Source organism: Lichenostomus cassidix, chromosome 23, assembly GCF_008360975.1.
Source record: "Lichenostomus cassidix isolate B80296 chromosome 23, HeHo_3.0, whole genome shotgun sequence".
Taxonomy (NCBI): Eukaryota; Metazoa; Chordata; class Aves; order Passeriformes; family Meliphagidae; genus Lichenostomus; species Lichenostomus cassidix.
The window spans coordinates 5479603-5497778 of NC_139503.1; the positions used below are offsets into that span (position 1 = coordinate 5479603).

The 18176-nt window shown below is 50.3% G+C and overlaps 1 protein-coding gene across 9 annotated transcripts in view; it reads left to right on the plus strand.

The window, feature by feature from the left end:
• HIVEP3 (HIVEP zinc finger 3) overlaps window positions 1-18176 on the plus strand; it is a 264012-nt gene that overhangs the window by 229140 nt on the left and 16696 nt on the right. For all 9 annotated transcript variants that reach the window (XM_085081168.1, XM_085081171.1, XM_085081169.1 and 6 more), the window contains one exon: window positions 14341-14516. In XM_085081168.1, the coding sequence (XP_084937294.1) occupies window positions 14341-14516 (176 nt within the window). The remainder of the gene's footprint in view (window positions 1-14340; window positions 14517-18176) is intronic.

Genomic DNA, 18176 nt, shown 5'->3' on the forward strand with positions numbered 1-18176 from the left:
ATAATATTCATATATGGTGTATATATATTAAAATATATTCATATATAATGTATTGCTATAACCATATAACTATAGCTGGTTCTAGAACTATACATGTTGTTATTAATGTAATAATAATAATAATAACAACAATAATAATAATATACACTGAACCTTCTGCATAACAATCAGTTAATGGACCAGCTAAAAGCATTGGCCTAAGACAGAGTTTGGGGATTTTTTTAGGTTCAGTTGCAGAAAAATGCCTGGGAAAATGGCATTATGGGTTTTCCAGCTTTTTTCCCCACTAATTGTGGTATCGGGTGTTCCTCAGCTCCCAGTGAGAAGCTGAGGGGGTTGAAGTGCAGCTCCTTCCCAGAGCTTTGGCTCTGCTCAGCTCCTCACACCACATCATCATCATCCCAGGAATGGCATTCCAGCCCTGCTTCCCTTCCCTCTGTGGTTTCCCTCAATCCCTGCCTTGCTGATGAGCAGGGATCAGCAGGATCCACCTCCCCTCCCTGGGCTGCCCTGGCTTCTGCAGCAGCAGAGGGAAATCCAGGGAAATCCAGGGAAATCCAGGGAAATCACAACTGAATTCCAGCTGCAGTTGGAAGTTGTGACTCTGACTCCTGGCTGGGAAGGGGCTGGAAAACCCCAGAGGGGTTTGGAATTCTGCTGGAGACCCCATGGCTGAGGGGGAACAGTCCTTAGGGATGTGGGACTTTGGACAGGATGGGGACAGGGGCTCCCAGAGGGGGCAGTGAGCTGCCAGCCTGGCAGGAGTTCAGACACTTGGCAAGGATTCCTTTGGGATGGGTGAGCCCAGTTTGTGTCCAGAGCCTCCAGCTGCCTGCATTGGGAGTCAGATTTTGGCTGTAGGAGCACTAAAAGGGCATCCTGGTGCTCATGGATTGAGCAGGACTGATGATTTAGGGTTTTTTTCCAGGTGTTCCACAACCCAGGTCCTTCCTCAATACTGGCCTTAAACCCTCCCATCCCACTGATCCAGATGTAAGCCTGAGGGGCAACACCTGGAATCTCTCACCTGTCCAGAACTGACCTGGAATTTTGCAGGATAAAACTTCCTGTCCTCCAGTTTGTGCTGTCCAGAGGGACTGATGGTATCTCAGGCCTCCCTGGGATCAGTCCTCATTTCCTCACTTGGTTTTGACAGGAGGCAGGAAATGAGGAGTAATTGAATCAGATCCTCCAAATTGGTTGGTCTGGGATCCAGGGATGGGGCAGGGCCTGCAGTGTGGAGCTCAGAGCGTTTCTCTCTCCACCAGAGCAACGTGCAGAATTCCATTAATAACTGCAGCCCCAGGTGCTGGGGAGCAGGATGGAGCAGGATGGGATGAGCTGCTCCGAGGTGATAATCCCAAACCAATCCATCAGATCCGCTGGGATGTCGAGGGGTTGTAATAACCTGAGTGGCTTTGGGAATTCTGGCAGTGGTATTTATATCTGGAGATCAGAAATTCATCAGCCAGCAATGCCCAGCGGTGATGAGGGCAAGAGCAGAGCAGAAATTGATTTTTTTTGGATACTTCCTGAGGATTTTTCTTGCTGCTGGTTCTCAAATTGTCTCTCCTGTGCTGTTGCAGAGTTTTATTCCCTCTGGAAAAGAGGGATGGGGCAGCTGGGCTTGGATTTGTTAGCTACATTTTCATAGAGCCAGAGGCTGTTTGGCTCCCCTGCTCTGGAAATTGATCCAGCCTATCATTATTAATTATTGTAATTAATGAGGAGCTTTCCCTGGGGAGCTGGGCCTCGCTTAGGGAGGTGTCAGGCTGAGGGATTCCCCTCTGAATTCCAGCAGCTGGCAGAGCCAAGGATGGATCCCAGGAAGATCAGCTGGTGGGAATCTCCCAGGATGCTGCCAGCAAGGACAGGGCTGTGCTCCAGCACCTCGGGAATTCCACAGGGAATTGCACATCTGAGAAACCTCAGAGGGCTTGGCTGCTGCTGCCAGTCCCACCCAGGGAAGGGCTTGAGCCTCCAAAGGGGACCATTTCTCCTGGAAAATCATCCTGCTGCTCCTCAGGTTCTGCTGGAGCTTCTGGGGTTTTCTCCTGGAAAATCATCCTGCTGCTCCTCAGGTTGTGCTGGAGCCTCCCCTGGCCTGGCAGCAGGGCTATCTGGGCTGCCTTGTCAAAGCATTTGGAAATGCAGTGTTTGTGTTGAAGGAGTTGTTCCCTAACGTGCAGCATGCCAAATTCCCATCTCAAATCCTCTGGAATCGAGGCTCTCCCTGTTATTCCAGAGTGTCCCAGGGCCAACCCTTGGATGGGGGTTGTGTTGTTGTGAATGGCAGAGGTTTTTGGATGTTCAGGCTGTGCCAGTAGTCTGAATATCCAAATATCCATGGATGGATATTGCTGGCACTGGTGGAGAAGGAGAAATCCAACATTCCCTGAGGGGCTGGAGCTGCTGGAAGGAGAATGTTTGGGTCTCTGTTGCTGAGTAACAACAGGCTGGGAATAAACACAGATCCTGCCCAGCACCTTCCCAAGCCCCTGTGCCCCTCCAGGGTGGCTCAGAGAGGAACAATCCCCAAGCAGAACTTCTCCAGCCTGGGCTGCTGGAGAGGAAATTTTCTTTCCTTCCATGACCCCAACAGGCTCCTCCTGGGGAGTTCCCAAATCCTCCCATATCTGGGAGCGGAGAGGCAGGAGGTCACTGCCAAAGGCCAAAGGCTTCCAGCAAAACTTCCAGGAAGAGGAGCTTGAGAGCCCGAGGGACAAGAGGGAAACTAAAGGATGTGATAAAGCAGACAGAGCCCAGCAGAGGGTGGCTTTTTGTGGCCTTTTGTGGCTCATCTGTGTGGAAAAATCAGTGTTTCCTATTCCATCCTCTAAGGGTCAGCATTGCTGATGCTGGCTGAGGCTGAAGGGAAGCTGGCAGTGACCCCAAATCCCCGGATTGCTCCTCTGGGAGAAAGGAGTCACAGCTTTTGAAGTTTGCTGGGGTGAGGCAGCAGCACCAGGAAACGCTTTTGGGTCATCTTGGGAAATACTTTACGAATTTTACACCAATCAGGGCTGGAAATTCCTTTCCTTCACTTGGAGAACTTGGGGGGTTTAGGTGGATCTCCTGCCAGACTGTGAGGAACACAAGGATCCTGGAAGATCCATTGGCACCAGGGGCACTTGGCCAGTGCAAGGATCTTCCAGCCCCTAATTCTATTCAGATTAATTCTATTTAAATGAATTCTATTCAAATAAATTATATTCAAACAGATTCTACTCCAATGCCATGTTGCTTAGCTCTGACTGCAGTTCATGTCTCGCCCACTCCAGGGAGTGCCAAAAGGCTCCACATTTCCCATTCCAGGGATTAGAACATTCCTAAGAAAATCAATTTGTTGATGCTAAAAAATGGATACGAATTTGGAAATATCACATCACTTAGAATCATGGAATCCTGGAATGGTTTGGGTTGGAAGGGAACTTAAAGATCCTTTCATGTAGTATTTCCTAATTTTTAATCCTTGTGATTTTCTATTTCCTAATTTTTAATTGATGTAATTTTCAATTTCCTAATTTTTAATGGATGTAACTTCCAACCTTAGGTGCAAATAGGATTTATTTTACCCCTTGGCACTGCTGAGACCTTCCCTGCCATCCCCTGGGTGCTGCAGCTCCTCCAGTGCCGTTGGCAGGAAGTTATCCCTGGGATGTGGGATGAGTTTGGGAACCATGGACTGACAGCAGGTGGTGTTGATCTCCACCTCCATTTCTGTGCTGGGATCAGAGAGCCCTGAAAAGATGTTTTCTGTGCTAAAGACCTCACAGAATTGGCTGCTGCACTCAGATTTTTTGTAAAAGTCAGTAAATGTCTCCTCTTTTTCCTCCTTCCCCCTGGGAATTCTGGTGAGTGTGGGTGGGACTGATCCATTTGGGATCAGGGATCTCTGAGAGCAGCAGAGGATTGCAGAAAATGAGGCAATAGTTGGTTGTAACAATGTAAATATCGTTTTTGACAAAATGGGAGAAAAAATGTCCTAGCCAGCCTTCTGTGATTGGGATTGATTCTTGAGTGAGGTGATGGAATTGTAATTTTTAATAATTTCCAAGGGAGTGGAGAGCAGAGAGGGGCAGTGGCACTTGTCCCCAGGAGCCCCCCTGCTGTTCCTTTGGGCTGGAGGTTTGAACTGGGATATTATCTATTATTTTAACTGGGATATTCAGGGTGGAGAAAAGAAGATTAGTGCCAGCTGTGGTGACAGCAGAGAAAATGCAGTTCTGGGACATTTTCACTGCAGTCAATGGTTTCTCACCGTGTCCCATGGCTGAATATTGAGCTTTTTCCCCCTTGATTTATGTTGGGAAACTGGGGACCAGACTGAAACCAGCACTTCCCAGTGCTGCATGCTGAAAAGATGGAAAAACTGAACTTGGCTCCAAGGAGAGCACCAGAGCCCCTCAGGAGGGACAGCATCACCCAGGGAGCTCAGGGAGGACACAGCCAGGTCCAGAAATAAATCCTGCAGCCCCCTAGAAGGGCTGAGCATCCTCTGTGTATCCCAGTCAGAGCAGGAAGGGATGGAAAACCAGAGAAAATTCATTCAAAATGGAATAAACTTGGAGTCAGGGGGAAGGATCACCTCAGAAAGCTGATTTTTTTCTTGCCAGGATCTGTCTATCAGGAGGCTCTGCTGCCTGTGCCAGCCCAGATCTGTGAATTCTGCAGTGGGTGTAGTGCAGCAGTTAATGAGTGGATTAATTAAAGACTGGAGAATCAGTAGTATTTAGCCCTGTGAGGAATAATCAGCTCAAATCAAGATTGCTGTGAGGAAGGAACTCGGCTTTGAGCAGCCCTGGAGTTTTGCTGGGCTACTGGAAGTTCTGCTTCTCAAATGAGGCAGTTGGCAAGTGTAAAAAATGCTAATTAATGGCATCAATCATTCGGTAAATGCCATGGAAAAAACGCTGCTTGAAATGAATGTGGAGGTGGATGAAATGTGATGGATCCAGCCTGGAGTAAAGGTGTTCCTGGGCACCCCCAGAGGGGCTTTGGGCAGAAATGGAGGGTTCTTTGTACAGAAATGCACCCAAAAAAAGGGAATTTATGGTTTTTTGAATCTCAGAAGCCAAATCCTCATGGGGATCTCACATTTCATTGAATGTTTGTAGCTGTGTTAAAATAAATCCTTGGGTAGATTGGGGGAAGGATCAAAACAGAGAGAGAGGAAAGGCCCTGGAGCTGCTGGCCCTGCCCAAGAGCAGTGGGGGATGTGTGGATGGAGGCACTTGCCTCTGACATTGGGAATTCCATGGAATTTGATGGAATTTTATGGAATGGGTTGGGCTGGAAGAGGCCTTAAATCCCATCCTGTTCCAACCCTGACACCTCCCACTGTCCCAGGCTGCTCCAGCCTGGCCTTGGACACTGCCAGGGATCCAGGGGCAGCCACAGCTTCTCTGGCAATTCCATCCCAGCCCCTCCCCACCCTCCCAGGGAACAATTCCTTCCCAAGATCCCATCTCTCCCTGCCCTCTGGCACTGGGAAGCCATTCCCTGTGTCCTGTCCCTCCAGCCCTTGTCCCCAGTCCCTCTGCAGCTCTCCTGGAGCCCCTTTAGGCCCTGGCAGGAGCTCTGGGCTCTCCCTGGAGCTTCTCCTCTCCAGGTGAACATTCCCAGCTCTCCCAGCCTGGCTCCAGCCCTGCAGCAGCTCCAGGGCCTCCTGTGGATTTATTTCCATAACTGACCTCCATCCAGAACAATTTATTCAAGGATTTTAGGATCTCTTCAGTGAGATCCTGCAGGGAGTGCAGGCAGTGCTGGGAAATAAAGCCCTGGAGCAAAGCCGGGAGTCACAGCCCTCCCTCCTTGCCAGGACGAGTGACAGGGGGACAAAGAGTGACAGGGCAGCCTGGAATTCACCAAAGCAGCAGTGGCCTGCAGAATCAGGGAGAGAATTTGGAGCTGTGGTGCAGCAGGAGGTGTTTGGAGAGGCAGAAGTGTCTCTGTCAGCCCCAGTCACTGAGGCAGCCCCAGCCATCAGTGTCCCTGCCCCGGAAATTGGTCAATCAATCAGGGGAGCTGGGAGTGAGACAGGTCATCTGGGGGATTTCCTGCTACACTGGCCCTATGAATATTTTATGAATCAGCTGGATGAGCTGTTGGTTGTTTGGGGTTTTTTTTTTTTCTTTTTTTTTTTTTTTTTCATCTCGTGTTTTATTCTGTTTCTGTTTGATGTTCCAAGGGAGCTGTTGGAGCAGTGCCCAGGGCTGAGTGTGAGAGCTCAAGTGTGGACTTTTAAATCACTGCCCAACCTGTCTGACTGCTCCTGGGGGGGTAAAAAAATACCTCCAGCCTTGCATTAGCAGTGATGCAGCTTTAATTTATCCTAAAAAAACCCAAAATACCATGAAAATGTGCATGAAGATGCTGCCTTCATACCCTGGCATTGCAAACACTGCAGCAGCTCTTGGCTTCCTTTTTTCTTCCCTTTCCCTGCCCCTGTGGTGGTGGATGAGGAGTTTGGGTTTAGTTTGGGTTTCAGGGCTCTGCAGGAGCTGAGTGAGGAGTTTGGATTGAATTTGGATTTTAGGAGCTGAATGAGGAGTGTGGCTTGAGTTTGGATTTCACGAGCTGGATGGGGAATTTGGACTGATTTTGGATTTCAGGAGCTGGATGAGGAGTTTGGATTGAGTTTGGATTTTAGGAGCTGGATGGAGAGTTTGGATTGAATTTGGATTTTAGGAGCTGGATGAGGAGTTTGAATTGATTTTGGATTTCAGGAGCTGGATGAGGAGTTTGGATTGATTTTGGATTTCAGGATCTGGGTGAGGAGTTTGGATTTAGTTTGGGTTCCAGCAGCTGTCTGGCTGTTTTGTGGCACCCTCTGGGGACAGGGACACTCAGCCCAGCCTCAGACAGAGCCTGGGAACTCCTGCACTGCCTGTCTGCTCTGAAAATTGGATTTAATGGCAGGGAAGCCCAGGAGGGACTAATTAGTGTGTGCTCTAATCAGTGCAACCCCTATTTCTGCATGCTCTGCTGGCCAAAGCTGAGCACCTGGCAGGGACACTGCACTCCCATTCCATGGAAATCCTCTCACCTTGCACTGAATTCCATTTTTTCCCTCTGCTCCCCTCTCTGATTGCATTTGAGCCCCAGCCCTGGTTTGCAGCCTCTCTGAAGCAGCTGTTTGTGGGGCTGTTTGCTTTGGGTTTGGTGCTTTTGCTGGGGTTTGCAGTGACAATTAAAGTGACAATTCCAGCGTGCAGAGGATGAAGCTGCTGCTGAGCAGAACTGCAATTTCACCTCTGTCAGACCAAGAGCTGATGCCACAACCCCAAATTGAATCCAGCCTTCAGTCAGGCGTGACAGTGACAGGAGTGACACAAACTGCTCTGCTGCTGCAGCTTTCCATGCACAGCCAGCCCCTGCTGGGCCATTGCCCTCAGGAATTCCCTCCTGGACACCCACAGCCCTGCAGGGACAGCTCCAGGCTCAGGGATCAGGCTCAGGGTGAAGGATCACCTCCTGCATTCCCAGATCCTCCCATCCCTGCAGCCCACAAAACCCTCCCAATCCAAACGTGTTCCACTGGCAAAACAATCTGCTTTTGCTGATGGAGAAATGGCATTGAAAGGGACTATCTTTCTCTGGTTTTAGCCCTGTGAAAGCTCCTTGTGTGGGTTTGGGTTGTTTTGGGATGTTTCCTGCATTGATTTCGCTGCCTCTGGGTGTGGTCAGGGGTGTCAGGTTTTTTGGGAGTTCCTCCCATGGATTTCCAGCAGGAAGCAGAGTCCAGGGAGAGGAGCCTTAAGGGCTGAACCTGCAGGGGTGTCACTGCTGAAATCCTGAAATCTGGGATTTAGGACATTGCCCATCTTTGTCTCATGTTCAGCTGAAGTTTTTACCTCATGGCTTCACCTGCAGCTCTCAGCACCACTGTCCATAAGGAATGTCCCTCCATCCTGACAATCCCATTTTTCCACATCATCACCCTGTCTCTGGACCTTCTCCTGACCTCCTCATTTCCTTTTTGTGTCCTTCCCTCCCAAACCCATCTTTGCATCCATCCCCTTCACCAGAGGCACCTCCCTCCCAGTTTTCCTGGTTTGCTGGCACCATTCCGACTTTGAAGTGCAAAAAAAACCCCCAAAACCCCTGGACACAGCAAAGTGGGATCCCATCAGGAGAGATTTCCTTGCATTTGGTGGCACTGATCTCCCCCTGTGCTGATGTTCTGCCAGAAATGCAGCAAATTCTGCTGCACCCTCAGGTGGAATCCAAGCTGTGGAGACCCAGCAGGGATGGGATCAAAAGCAGAAAGGGTAACTCAGGCCTGTGTGGTCATTTTTGAGTTTGTTTTGGTTTTTTGGGTTTTTTTTTTTTTGCAGTGCCATAAAATCCCTCCTCTTCCTACCCATGCTTGGACTCCCCCAGAGAGGAAGTGAACAGGATGTGTTAATTCCATTTATTTGTGCATTTAGGGTTTCCTGCAGGATTGAGGTGCATTTTGCTGCTGTGGTGCTCAGTGCAGGGACAGCACAGGTGCCACCTTGAGCTCCCCAAGGGCAGATTTTAGGATGTCAGAGTCCCTTGGGAAGCCCTCCTGAAGGGCACAGGAGTCCAGGAAAGCTGGAGATCCTTCTGGAGGGAAATCCAGGAGTCCAGGAGTCCATGACATCCTTCAAGAGGGAAATCCCAATAGTTCAGGAAGATTCCAGGAGGCCAGGATATCCTTCAGGAGGGAAATCCCAAGAGTCCAGGAAAGTTGGAGATCCTTCAGGAGGGAAATCCAGGAGTCCAGGAAAGCTGAGCATCCTTCTGGAGGGAAATCCAGGAGTCCAGGAGTCCAAGACATCCTTCAGGAGGGAAATCCTGAGGTGCTTTGCCCCATCCTTCCCCAGTCAGATCAGCTCTCTGTGGGTTCCCAGCCCCCTGAGCTGGAGGAGCAGTGGGAGCAGCAGGAAGCCCCATAATCCAAAGGGAAATGGTTGGAATGGGGTTGGATGGAATTGGCAGAAACACTCACAGAGCCACTTCCCATCATTTCCCACCAATCCTGCCTCACAGGGAGGTCACAGCTGGCTGGAGATTCCCAAATGTGACCCCGAGAAGGGTCAGAGGATGAGCTAGGGGTCTGCAGGCCTGACCTAGTGTGGGGGACAGCCAGGGACCAGGCTTGGAGAAAGGATAGGATAAAAAGCAGAAAGGGTAACTTGGGAATTTTTTCAGGAATAACGAGTGCCCTGGGCTGCTCTGCTGGCAGGATGGGTGAGGAGAGGTGTGGATGTTTCTCTGGACTTTGGGAAAGCCTCTGCCACCCTTTCCCAAAGCACTCTGGGGACACTCAGGGCCTGGCCAGGAGCTCTCTGTGCTGGGAAAAGCTGCAGTGAAATAATGAAGATTCCACACCCCTCAGCTTCTCTGGGATTCCCCAGAGCAGCTCCTTGTCTCGGGATGATCCTAACCTGTCATCCCAATGAAATCCCACTCCAAAGCAGGGCCCAGTGCTCTGTGAGCTCTGCCTCTGAAAATCCATTATTCCAGCCAGGGAAAAGGAGATTTCCACACCAAATCCATACCCAGCTCTTGTTGTGCTGCTCTGGAAGCACCGTGTTTGCCTTGGTGCAATTCCCTGTCTGGGAAATGGGGATACTCCAGTGTTTTATGATGCTTTAGGAACCTGGAAATGCCATTGCCTGCTGTGAGTTTGTAAGGAATCCTCCTGTTTGCCCTGCTGAGGCTTGGCAGGAGCAAAGGGACATTTCCTGGTGACCGTCTGGCCCTGAGGACACACCTGCCTGTGCTCATCCTCTCCCAGCTGCTGTTTCCCCAGGGATTCCGTGGGAAAAGCTGAGAATTCCACGCTCAGGTTCAGAGTGGTCATCTTGGGAAGAGTTGTGAGGAAGGTAATTAACGACCAGTAATCAGCGGTGTTGTGGTAGTTACTCATTTATCCGTGATCTGGCAAATCTTGCAGGAGACGTGAAGCATAAATGAGATTAATTAATCCCAGCACAGCCTCTCAGGAACTTCCCAAGGATTTAGCCAAGCCAGATGAGTGGGCAGCCTGGTGAGAGATGAAATGTGCCATCAATAAACCCCAAATGTGACACCAAAGGCAGCAACTGCGCAGCCTGACTCGGTTCACTTGCCAGGGAGCAGGGATCAGATATCCCAGTGCTGTTCCTGTGCGCCCAAAATCCGAAAAGCAAACAAGGGAGTTCATCAAATGTCAAAACCAGCCGAGGAAATACTTCTTCAGTTGCTGTGGGACTCTCCAGGGCTGTTCTTGGATACAGCAGTGAGCTCCAAATCGTGGGAATCCACAGAATTCAGGCTGCCCAACTTAATTATCAAAATGTCACCACCGTGCTCAGGAAGTTTACATCAGCAAAGCCTTTGCAGGGCAAGGTAAATTCCAAGTGGAATTAAAAAAAAAAAATTGAAGAAGGAAGCAGGAGGAAAGCTTCAAATCATGAGAATTCACAGAATTAAGGCTGCTCAACTTAATGATAAAAATGTCACCACTGTGCCCAGGAAGGTCACATCAGCAAAGCCTTTGCAGGGCAAGGTAAATTCCTGGTAGAATTAAAAAAAAAAAAAAAATTTGAAAAAGGAAGCAGGAGGGAAGGGGTGATTTAGCCCAGCTGTGAGCAATGAGTCCCCCAGAAACCTGCTCTGCCTTCCCTCCTGCCAACCACCAAACTTCCTTCCCCCTGGCTCTCCAAGGCTTTATCCTGTGGTTTGCAGCCACATGGAGATGTTGGATGTGGCTCACAGCACGGAGGGGAAAAAAGAGAAGTGTTTGTGGCTAGAAAGGATGGTCAGGAATTTGTAACAGCAGATACTGAGAACCAAAGCTCCTGAAGGCTGCAGAGTCAGTGCTCTGTGGTTTGGGTTTCAGCTGAAGGGAAGGAGCTGAGACAAAGCTTTCTCCAGGTTTGTGGTTTCCCATGGTTGGGTTTCCTGTGCCTCCTGGCAGGCATGGCCCATTCTGGGGCCACCAGGTGCTGCCCAGGGTGACAGCAGCACTGTGCCAGTCCCTCCTGCCCTGAGGAGGGTTTGTAGCCGTGGCCCAAAGTGTGCCAGCAGGACACACCCAAGAACCTTCCAGAAATGCCTCAACCAGCTGAGTTTTTACCCTTCTGTGGGCCAGTCTGAAAGGTCTGTTCCCTAAATCCCTAAATTCCCTAACTCAGGGTCTGGGCTCCTAATGGCCCATTAACCCCTGGGTTCCCAGCCATCCTGGAGAGAGGGAATGAGGCACTGCAGGAGCTGCTCAGATGGGATCAGGAATCCCACAGTTCCCCCAGGCTGGAGGAGCTCAGATTTGCTGACACAAACTCTGGCCATGGCAATTCCCAGGATCTGCCTGCAGCAAGGAGCATCCTGTGCCCGTGGTGAGTCTTCACACAGAGAGAGCTGGGGCTGATTTGTCCTTCTGATGCAAATCAAATGGGCACAGGAGCAGAAAAACCAGCATCACATGGAAGGAGTTATGTCCATAAATCCATTGCAGCCCTCAGAGCAGGCAGATGGCATCTGCAGCAGCATTCTCTGGGTTATGGCACTGTCACCTCCTGCTTTCCTCCTGTTTGGTTTGCTATTCCTTAAATTAATTGCTTTCCCTCTCTCTCCCTGCCTCTTTTCCATGTGGTTTCAGGGAGCTGTAGGGGAATATCTGAGCTGGAGTCTCTCAGAGTGTCAGATAAAGTGCAGTGCCTGATTCCAAATTAAATCCCACGTCCCTCTGAATGAACCCTGATGGCTTTAATGAGGCTGAGGAAGAAACACAAAGGCATTTCCAGGGGAGGGTGGAACTAAGGGCAGTGCAAGTACAAGGCTGATGAAGGAGCAATTCCAGTTTTTCACTGGCCAGGTGGTTCCCAGCACAGTGACAGGCAGGAAGGAGGCAGAGAAGGAAGCCTGTAGGAAAAATCTGAACAGAAAAAAAAAAATCAGGATTCCTGATTCCTTTTGCTCCTTTTGATGCTTGATGTGAAGTCCCTGACAGAATGAAAAAGGGACAGCAGACATTGCTGAGAATTAGTTCTGTGCGCCTTGGAGTCTGTGTGGGTAAATGGAGCTAACTGGGCATACTGGGATGGAGACTGGGATATGATGGGAGCTCCTCAGGCACCAGCTCAGCCCCTCCTGGCTGGATAATGACAGCCCTGTGACACAGGGTGTCTGTGTTGGGTTTTTTGGGGGTTTTGGGTGGTTGGGAGTGGCACAATGGGGTGGCACTGCTGTGACTTCGGTCACAGGAGATAAAATGGAGGATTTGGGCCACCAGGTGACCTTGGGGATGATCTGGAGAACTTCTGCTGCTGCTGAAGGACAGAAACTGTTCTGGACACCAAAATCTGGTTTATGCTACTGGGGCAGACTGGGGCTGTTCAAACACCCAGTTTTCCTCTCTCATCCCTAATCTGTGTCCAAACCTGAATCCGTGGCCTCATCCCCTCAATTCCTGAGCAGCTCACCCCCTCTGAGCTCCTCCCACCCCTCAGAGGGCTCAGCCAGGACTGGAGCACGGGAAAGGCTCAGTCCCAACTCCCTTCCCACCCCAGGGGGATCATCCCGAATTCCAGCTGCCCCAAACACCCCCTGGAGCTGGGATTGCCTGGAGTTTTCCTGAGGGAATGGGACAAAAGGATCCAGGGGTCCCTGCAGTGGGACTCCCCCACTCCTGACCCATCCCTGCAGGCAGCTGGGATGTTTTTCCATGGATGCATTCATGCCATTCCCAAACTGGCTGCATTTAAGGACCTTTGTGTATTTTTTTTACTCAATTTTACGTGACCCCTGTTTTCCTTCACTGTAAATACATACATTTTAGTGTTTATTATATATTAATTTATTGAAGTGCTCAGTCTATTCCAGTGCAGCTGTTTCTGTTCGAGTTTCCCTTCAGCCTGGCTGCTCTTTTCTCACCATTCTGGTTTGGAATAAGCTTCATTGGGAAGATACTAAAACCTGACTGATGGCGCTGGATGCCTGTGGATCTCCTATTAAGAGGCTTTAGACAGCCTGATTTTTCCAGGGTGGATGTTTGGAGATTTCTGAAGGCCAACCTTAATTCCTCCTGGGTAGAAAAACGACTTGCAAGAAGTGCCATGCTTCAAAAATTTGGCCTCTTTAAGATCTGAGGGGAGCAATTTCGTGTTACCTTATTCTTCTTGTGCTGCAGGCACAGGAAATTGCAGACTTCATTTGCTGAGCAGCAGGAGGCTGGAAGATTTGTCTCAGTCTTGCAAGGGTTTTTCAAACCCCATCCTGCAGCCTTCCCCGTGCATTAATTCATGGACAGAAAATAAAATCCGCCATGGGAAGGAAGGATGACCAATCTCATTCTCTTGGGGAAACCTAAATCGTGATCCTGTGCCACGGATAAAAGAGTCAGGAGGCTGCAGTGTTTACATTTAGTGGCAGCACAATTTTTTTTTTTTTTGAAAAAAAGGATGTTTTCTTCTCTTTGTGTCCATTCTGGGTGTCTCATTCAGGGGTCACAACTGGAAATGTGGCATCAGTGACCTCGCAGGTGGCTTTTGCTGCAGCCTTGGTGGGTGGGGAGGCTGAGTCCCAGGAGCTCTGTTGGGATGTTTTCCCAGAAGGTTTGCTGGGATGTGTTTTCCAGAGATTTGTTGGGATGTGTTTTCCAAGGAGGTTTGCTGGAATGCGTTTTCCAGAGGTTTGTTGGGATGTGTTTTCCAAGGAAGTTTGTTGGGATGTTTTCCCAGGAGTTTTGTTGGAATGTGTTTTCTGGAGGTTTGTTGGGATATATTTTCCCAGCAGATTTGTTAGGATGTGTTTTCCCTGGAGATTTGCTGGGATGTGGTTTTCCAGAGGTTTGCTGGGATGTGTTTTCCAAGGAGGTGTGTTGGGATGTGTTTTCCCAGAGCTTTGCTGGGATGTGTTTTCCCCACAGGTTTGTTGGGATGTGATGTGTTTTCCCAGCTCCCTGCAGAGGCAGCCTGGGCAGATTTTCAGAGGCAGGGAGTGAGGTGCTTGGGGCAGCTAGGCTGGACTGGGACAGCCTCATCCAGCCTGGCCTGAGTGCCTCAGATTGAGGATGGGGACATCAGGAGTGCCCTGTGACTTCTCTGAGCCTTTGGGCTCTTGGCCTGCGCGGAGCAGATGTAGGACATAGAACATTCCAGAAGAGGAATCAGGTGTCTGGAGGCATCTGGGCACAAGCTTTGAGACAACTTTTTGGACAATTTCCATTTAGCCTGAGTACCCCAAGCTACCAAACAGCAACCAAGACCTCTGGTGTCCATAACGCTCTGAACTAACCCAGCAAACTTGTGACTTCTTCCGCTGAGGTGGGAATCTTTTTTTTTTTTTCCCTTTTTTCCCCTTTATCACGCCACCTGTTGCTCATAGGTACAAATCAAACGAAGAGTATGTGTATGTGCGAGGCCGCGGACGAGGGAAGTATGTTTGTGAGGAGTGTGGAATTCGCTGCAAGAAACCCAGCATGCTGAAGAAGCACATTCGCACGCACACAGACGTCAGGCCGTACGTCTGCAAGTACTGTAACTTTGCTTTTAAAACCAAAGGTAAGCCACAGCCACCTCGCAGCCCACCCTGGTGGCTCTGCCAGCCTGCTGGGGGGCACTGGCGAAGGGGAAGGGAAGGCCTTCCCAGGGGATGGAAATGGCCAGGAGCTGGAGGGAGGGGGATGAGGGAGTTGGAAATTGGTTGGTGTTTTCGGAAAGGAGCAGCTCTGCCTTCAGCTGTGCTTGTCAGGCTGCAGCAGAGCATCCCTGCCATCCTCCTTGGGGAGAAAATCCCAGAATGCAGCTTCTCTGGCAGGGCTTTCCAAACGAAACCACCCCAAAATGAGAGTTGGAGCTCCAGGCTCCTGGCTGAGCCCCTGGATCCAGGCTCTGGGTGGCTTTTCCTGCTGGTGCTCTCCAGATCTGCCCATTCTCATCCTCTGCAGTTGCATGTGGCTTCCACATTCTCTGTATGCCATCAGTGGACCTTCTCCCTAAAGATCTCCATCCCAGGACATCAGCAATCCACAGCCTCACTGCCCCATTTGCCATTGCCTCGGGGAGGGTGTGAGTGAGCATTGGCAGGAGCCTGCAAACCACATGGAATATAACCCCCTCTCTTCCAAGAGAAATGGGGAATGGGTCTTTCCAGATGTGCCAGAGGTGCCCAGGTGCCTTTAACTTCTCGCAGGGGTCTGGCACTGGGGGTTGGACAGATCTGTGCTGGCAGCAAGGCTTGGGGTAAAGGTGTGGAGCTCAGTTCTTGGTTGCAGCTTGGCAGAAATCGGTGAGTTCAGGGAGCCTTTGGACAATGCTCTGGGGCACCTGGGGGGGTTTGGGGTTTGTCCCATGCAGGAGCTGCCCTGGGTGATCCCTGGGAGTCTCTCCAGCTCAGGATATTGTGAGTTGCCCGTGGTGTGTGGCTCCAGCAGGCTCAGGGGTGGCACAGCCAGGAGGGCTCATTACCCAGGCAGGACCCAGTGTCCCCAGGCAGTGGCACCGTGTGGGGAGGTGGCACCGTGTGCTCTGTGCTGGCCCAGAGGCGACAGGGGAGGGCAGCAGCAGTGACCAGAGTGACTCGGGGTGGGCAGTGCCCGGAGCTGGTGGCTTTGCCGGGAAAGCTGGGGGCATTTCGGGGTGACAACGTGCGGGTGCTCACTGGGGCCGGGGCAGGACGGGGAAGTGATACCGGCTTTGGGGTCAGCTTCTCACTCTGCTCATCCCAGCGATGGTTCTTGCTCTCCCTCCCATCCTGGAGCTGTTTCTGACTCATTTCCTCTCTCTTCCCCTCTTGCTTTGACTTTGTTCCGAGGTTTCCCTCGGAGAGCTGGATCCGCTCAGCCTCTCCCATCACTTCACCTCCCTCCCCACCATGCTCCTGGCAGGCTTTTGTTCAGGAATTCTGGGATCAAACCATCCTCTCCACCACCTCTCTGCCTGCTTTGCTCTTCATCTCTGCTCCCTTGAAGGATCTGTCAGCTCTGGCTGCACATTGCAAACAGACACTTCCCTTCTCCCGCTTGCCATGGGCAAGGGAGCATGGAAATGCTTCCTTCCAAAAAACCGAAATAAATCATCAACGCTCTGTTGGGATTTGAATGGCAAAGTATCCGTTTGCCTACGGATGCATGGAATGGGCAGAACTCCCCTGGATCTGTGGTTTATGGAGAAATAGTTGCATGATGGTGACTTGGAGCTGCATGAGAAGGGCTGTGTGCTGGGAGGGGTGACGGGCAGAGCCCCGGGCTGTGCTCAGAAATGGGATAAAAGCTCTTTGGGGGCACGAGGAGCTCTGGAAGAGTGGGGAAGAGCCCGTTGTGTGTCGATAAAAGCTTCATTTCCAGCCTCCTCGCCGTGGGTGCTGCTGGGGGAGCGAGGGGTTGCGGATTTGGGGTTGCACAGCTCATTTTGCAGCCTCTCCGGAGGCTTTGCTGCTCCCTGCCTCATTTCGGGAGCTCCCCGGCCCGGGTGCCTCTGCCAGCCCCGGGGAGTGCAGAATGCAGAAGCTGCAGCTCTCCTGCCGGGCTGCACTTGCACAAACACGGAGCTTTTTTAGAAATCAGCTTTCCAGAGTTAATTTTAGCCTGCAGCAGCAGCTCCAGGGGGAGATCTGCAGAGCTGGCTGCCTTCTGCCTGGGGTCGATCTCTCCAGCATGATCTAATGCTCTAAACTCTCAGCTAGGCTGGAAGCAGTTAAATGGGGTTTTATTATTATTGTTACTATTATTTTTAATGAGGATCTTTATCTGGTTCAAATGTACCTCACCCCCCCCCCACACCTCCCACTCCAGAAAATCCATCTCCGTGTTCCAAGAACTGGGAAAACTTTTGCAACAGAAAAAGCTTGAAATATTCCCCCTTTATTCACTAACTGTCTGATTTTTGTGTCTTTCTGTCACTGGAAGCAAAGCTGTTCCTCTGGGTTACAGACCTGCAGGGAAAATTTATTTTTTTAAATTATTTTAAATCCATGAGATTTCTTTCTGTGTGCTAGCTCAGCTGATGGAAACAGCAGCCTTGGAAATTTGGGTTGTGGAGATTGGTTGGATTGGATGTTCCTGGAGCAGATTAAAGGCTCCTCTTTAACGAGGTGTCTGTGCCTCCACGGCAGCTTTGTGACCGAGGTTGTCTAAAGGAGGCCAAGCAGCTCCTTCATTGTTTCCTGAGCAGGAAGGAAATGCTGAAAAAATGAAATGGAAATGGAGCAAAAGCTGTTTTCCCTTTCAGGAAGGCTGGGGAGAGCTTTTCCGTGGCTGGGGGGAGCTGGGATGAGGGCAGTGCTGCTGTTAGAAAATATACCAATTTGAATATTTTTATATAACTTTAGTCAGATTTGGTCACTTTGCCCTGGGGGAAAACAACTGAAGCTTCTTTCCAGGGCTTCATTCCCCCCTGTGCAGACATTCCCCTTTTCCAGGTGTTTTCTGTCCTCCTCCACACTCACATTGCCCTCTCACATCCTGATTATTTCAAGTTTCCTCAAAATTCCTGGGCAGAGTGCATGGAGCAGCTCTGTGTGGATGCTGCTGCCTCTGCTGGGAGCTCAGAAGGGACGAGGAGTTTCATTTTCATTTAAAGAGTGCAGTGTAAAGGACATTTTAGGTGCTGCTGGCTGGAGATTCCCATTTTACAGTCTGGGCCATTCACACTTCCCAGACACCAGACTTCTCCTTTCCTAAATTCATTTGCAGTTCCTTAAATCAGCCCCTGACAGCACCGAGGTGACTGCACATGCGAATAGATTAAATGCATTAAATTAAATTGATTCAATTAAATATATTAAATCAAATATATTAAATTAAATATATTAAATGCACCCCGCAGCCCTTAAAGGGCTGCCCAGTTTATTGTTATCACAGACTTAGCTCCTGCTCTGCCTCCTCTGGAAAGAGCAGAATGGATCCAGCTGCTGGAAAACTCCAGCAGAATTCTCTTCTGGGAGAGCAGGGCTCAGGCATGGACAGATTTCCAGAATATCCTGAGGGTCTGGCTCTTCCTGGAGGAGGGGAAGGGGATGAGCATCGCTGGGTTTGGTGCCTCTGCTCTTTGGGATGTCCCAAATTCTCCTGGGATGAGGAGTGAGTTATCCACAGGGATTTGCTGGGGGATGTGTGGGCAGAACAGAAAATCAGAAAATGTCCCTGTGGTCCAGCCAGGAGATGAAACACTGAGAAAAAGGCCTCTGGGGCTCTCCAGGGAAAGGGAAAACCATCCAGGAAT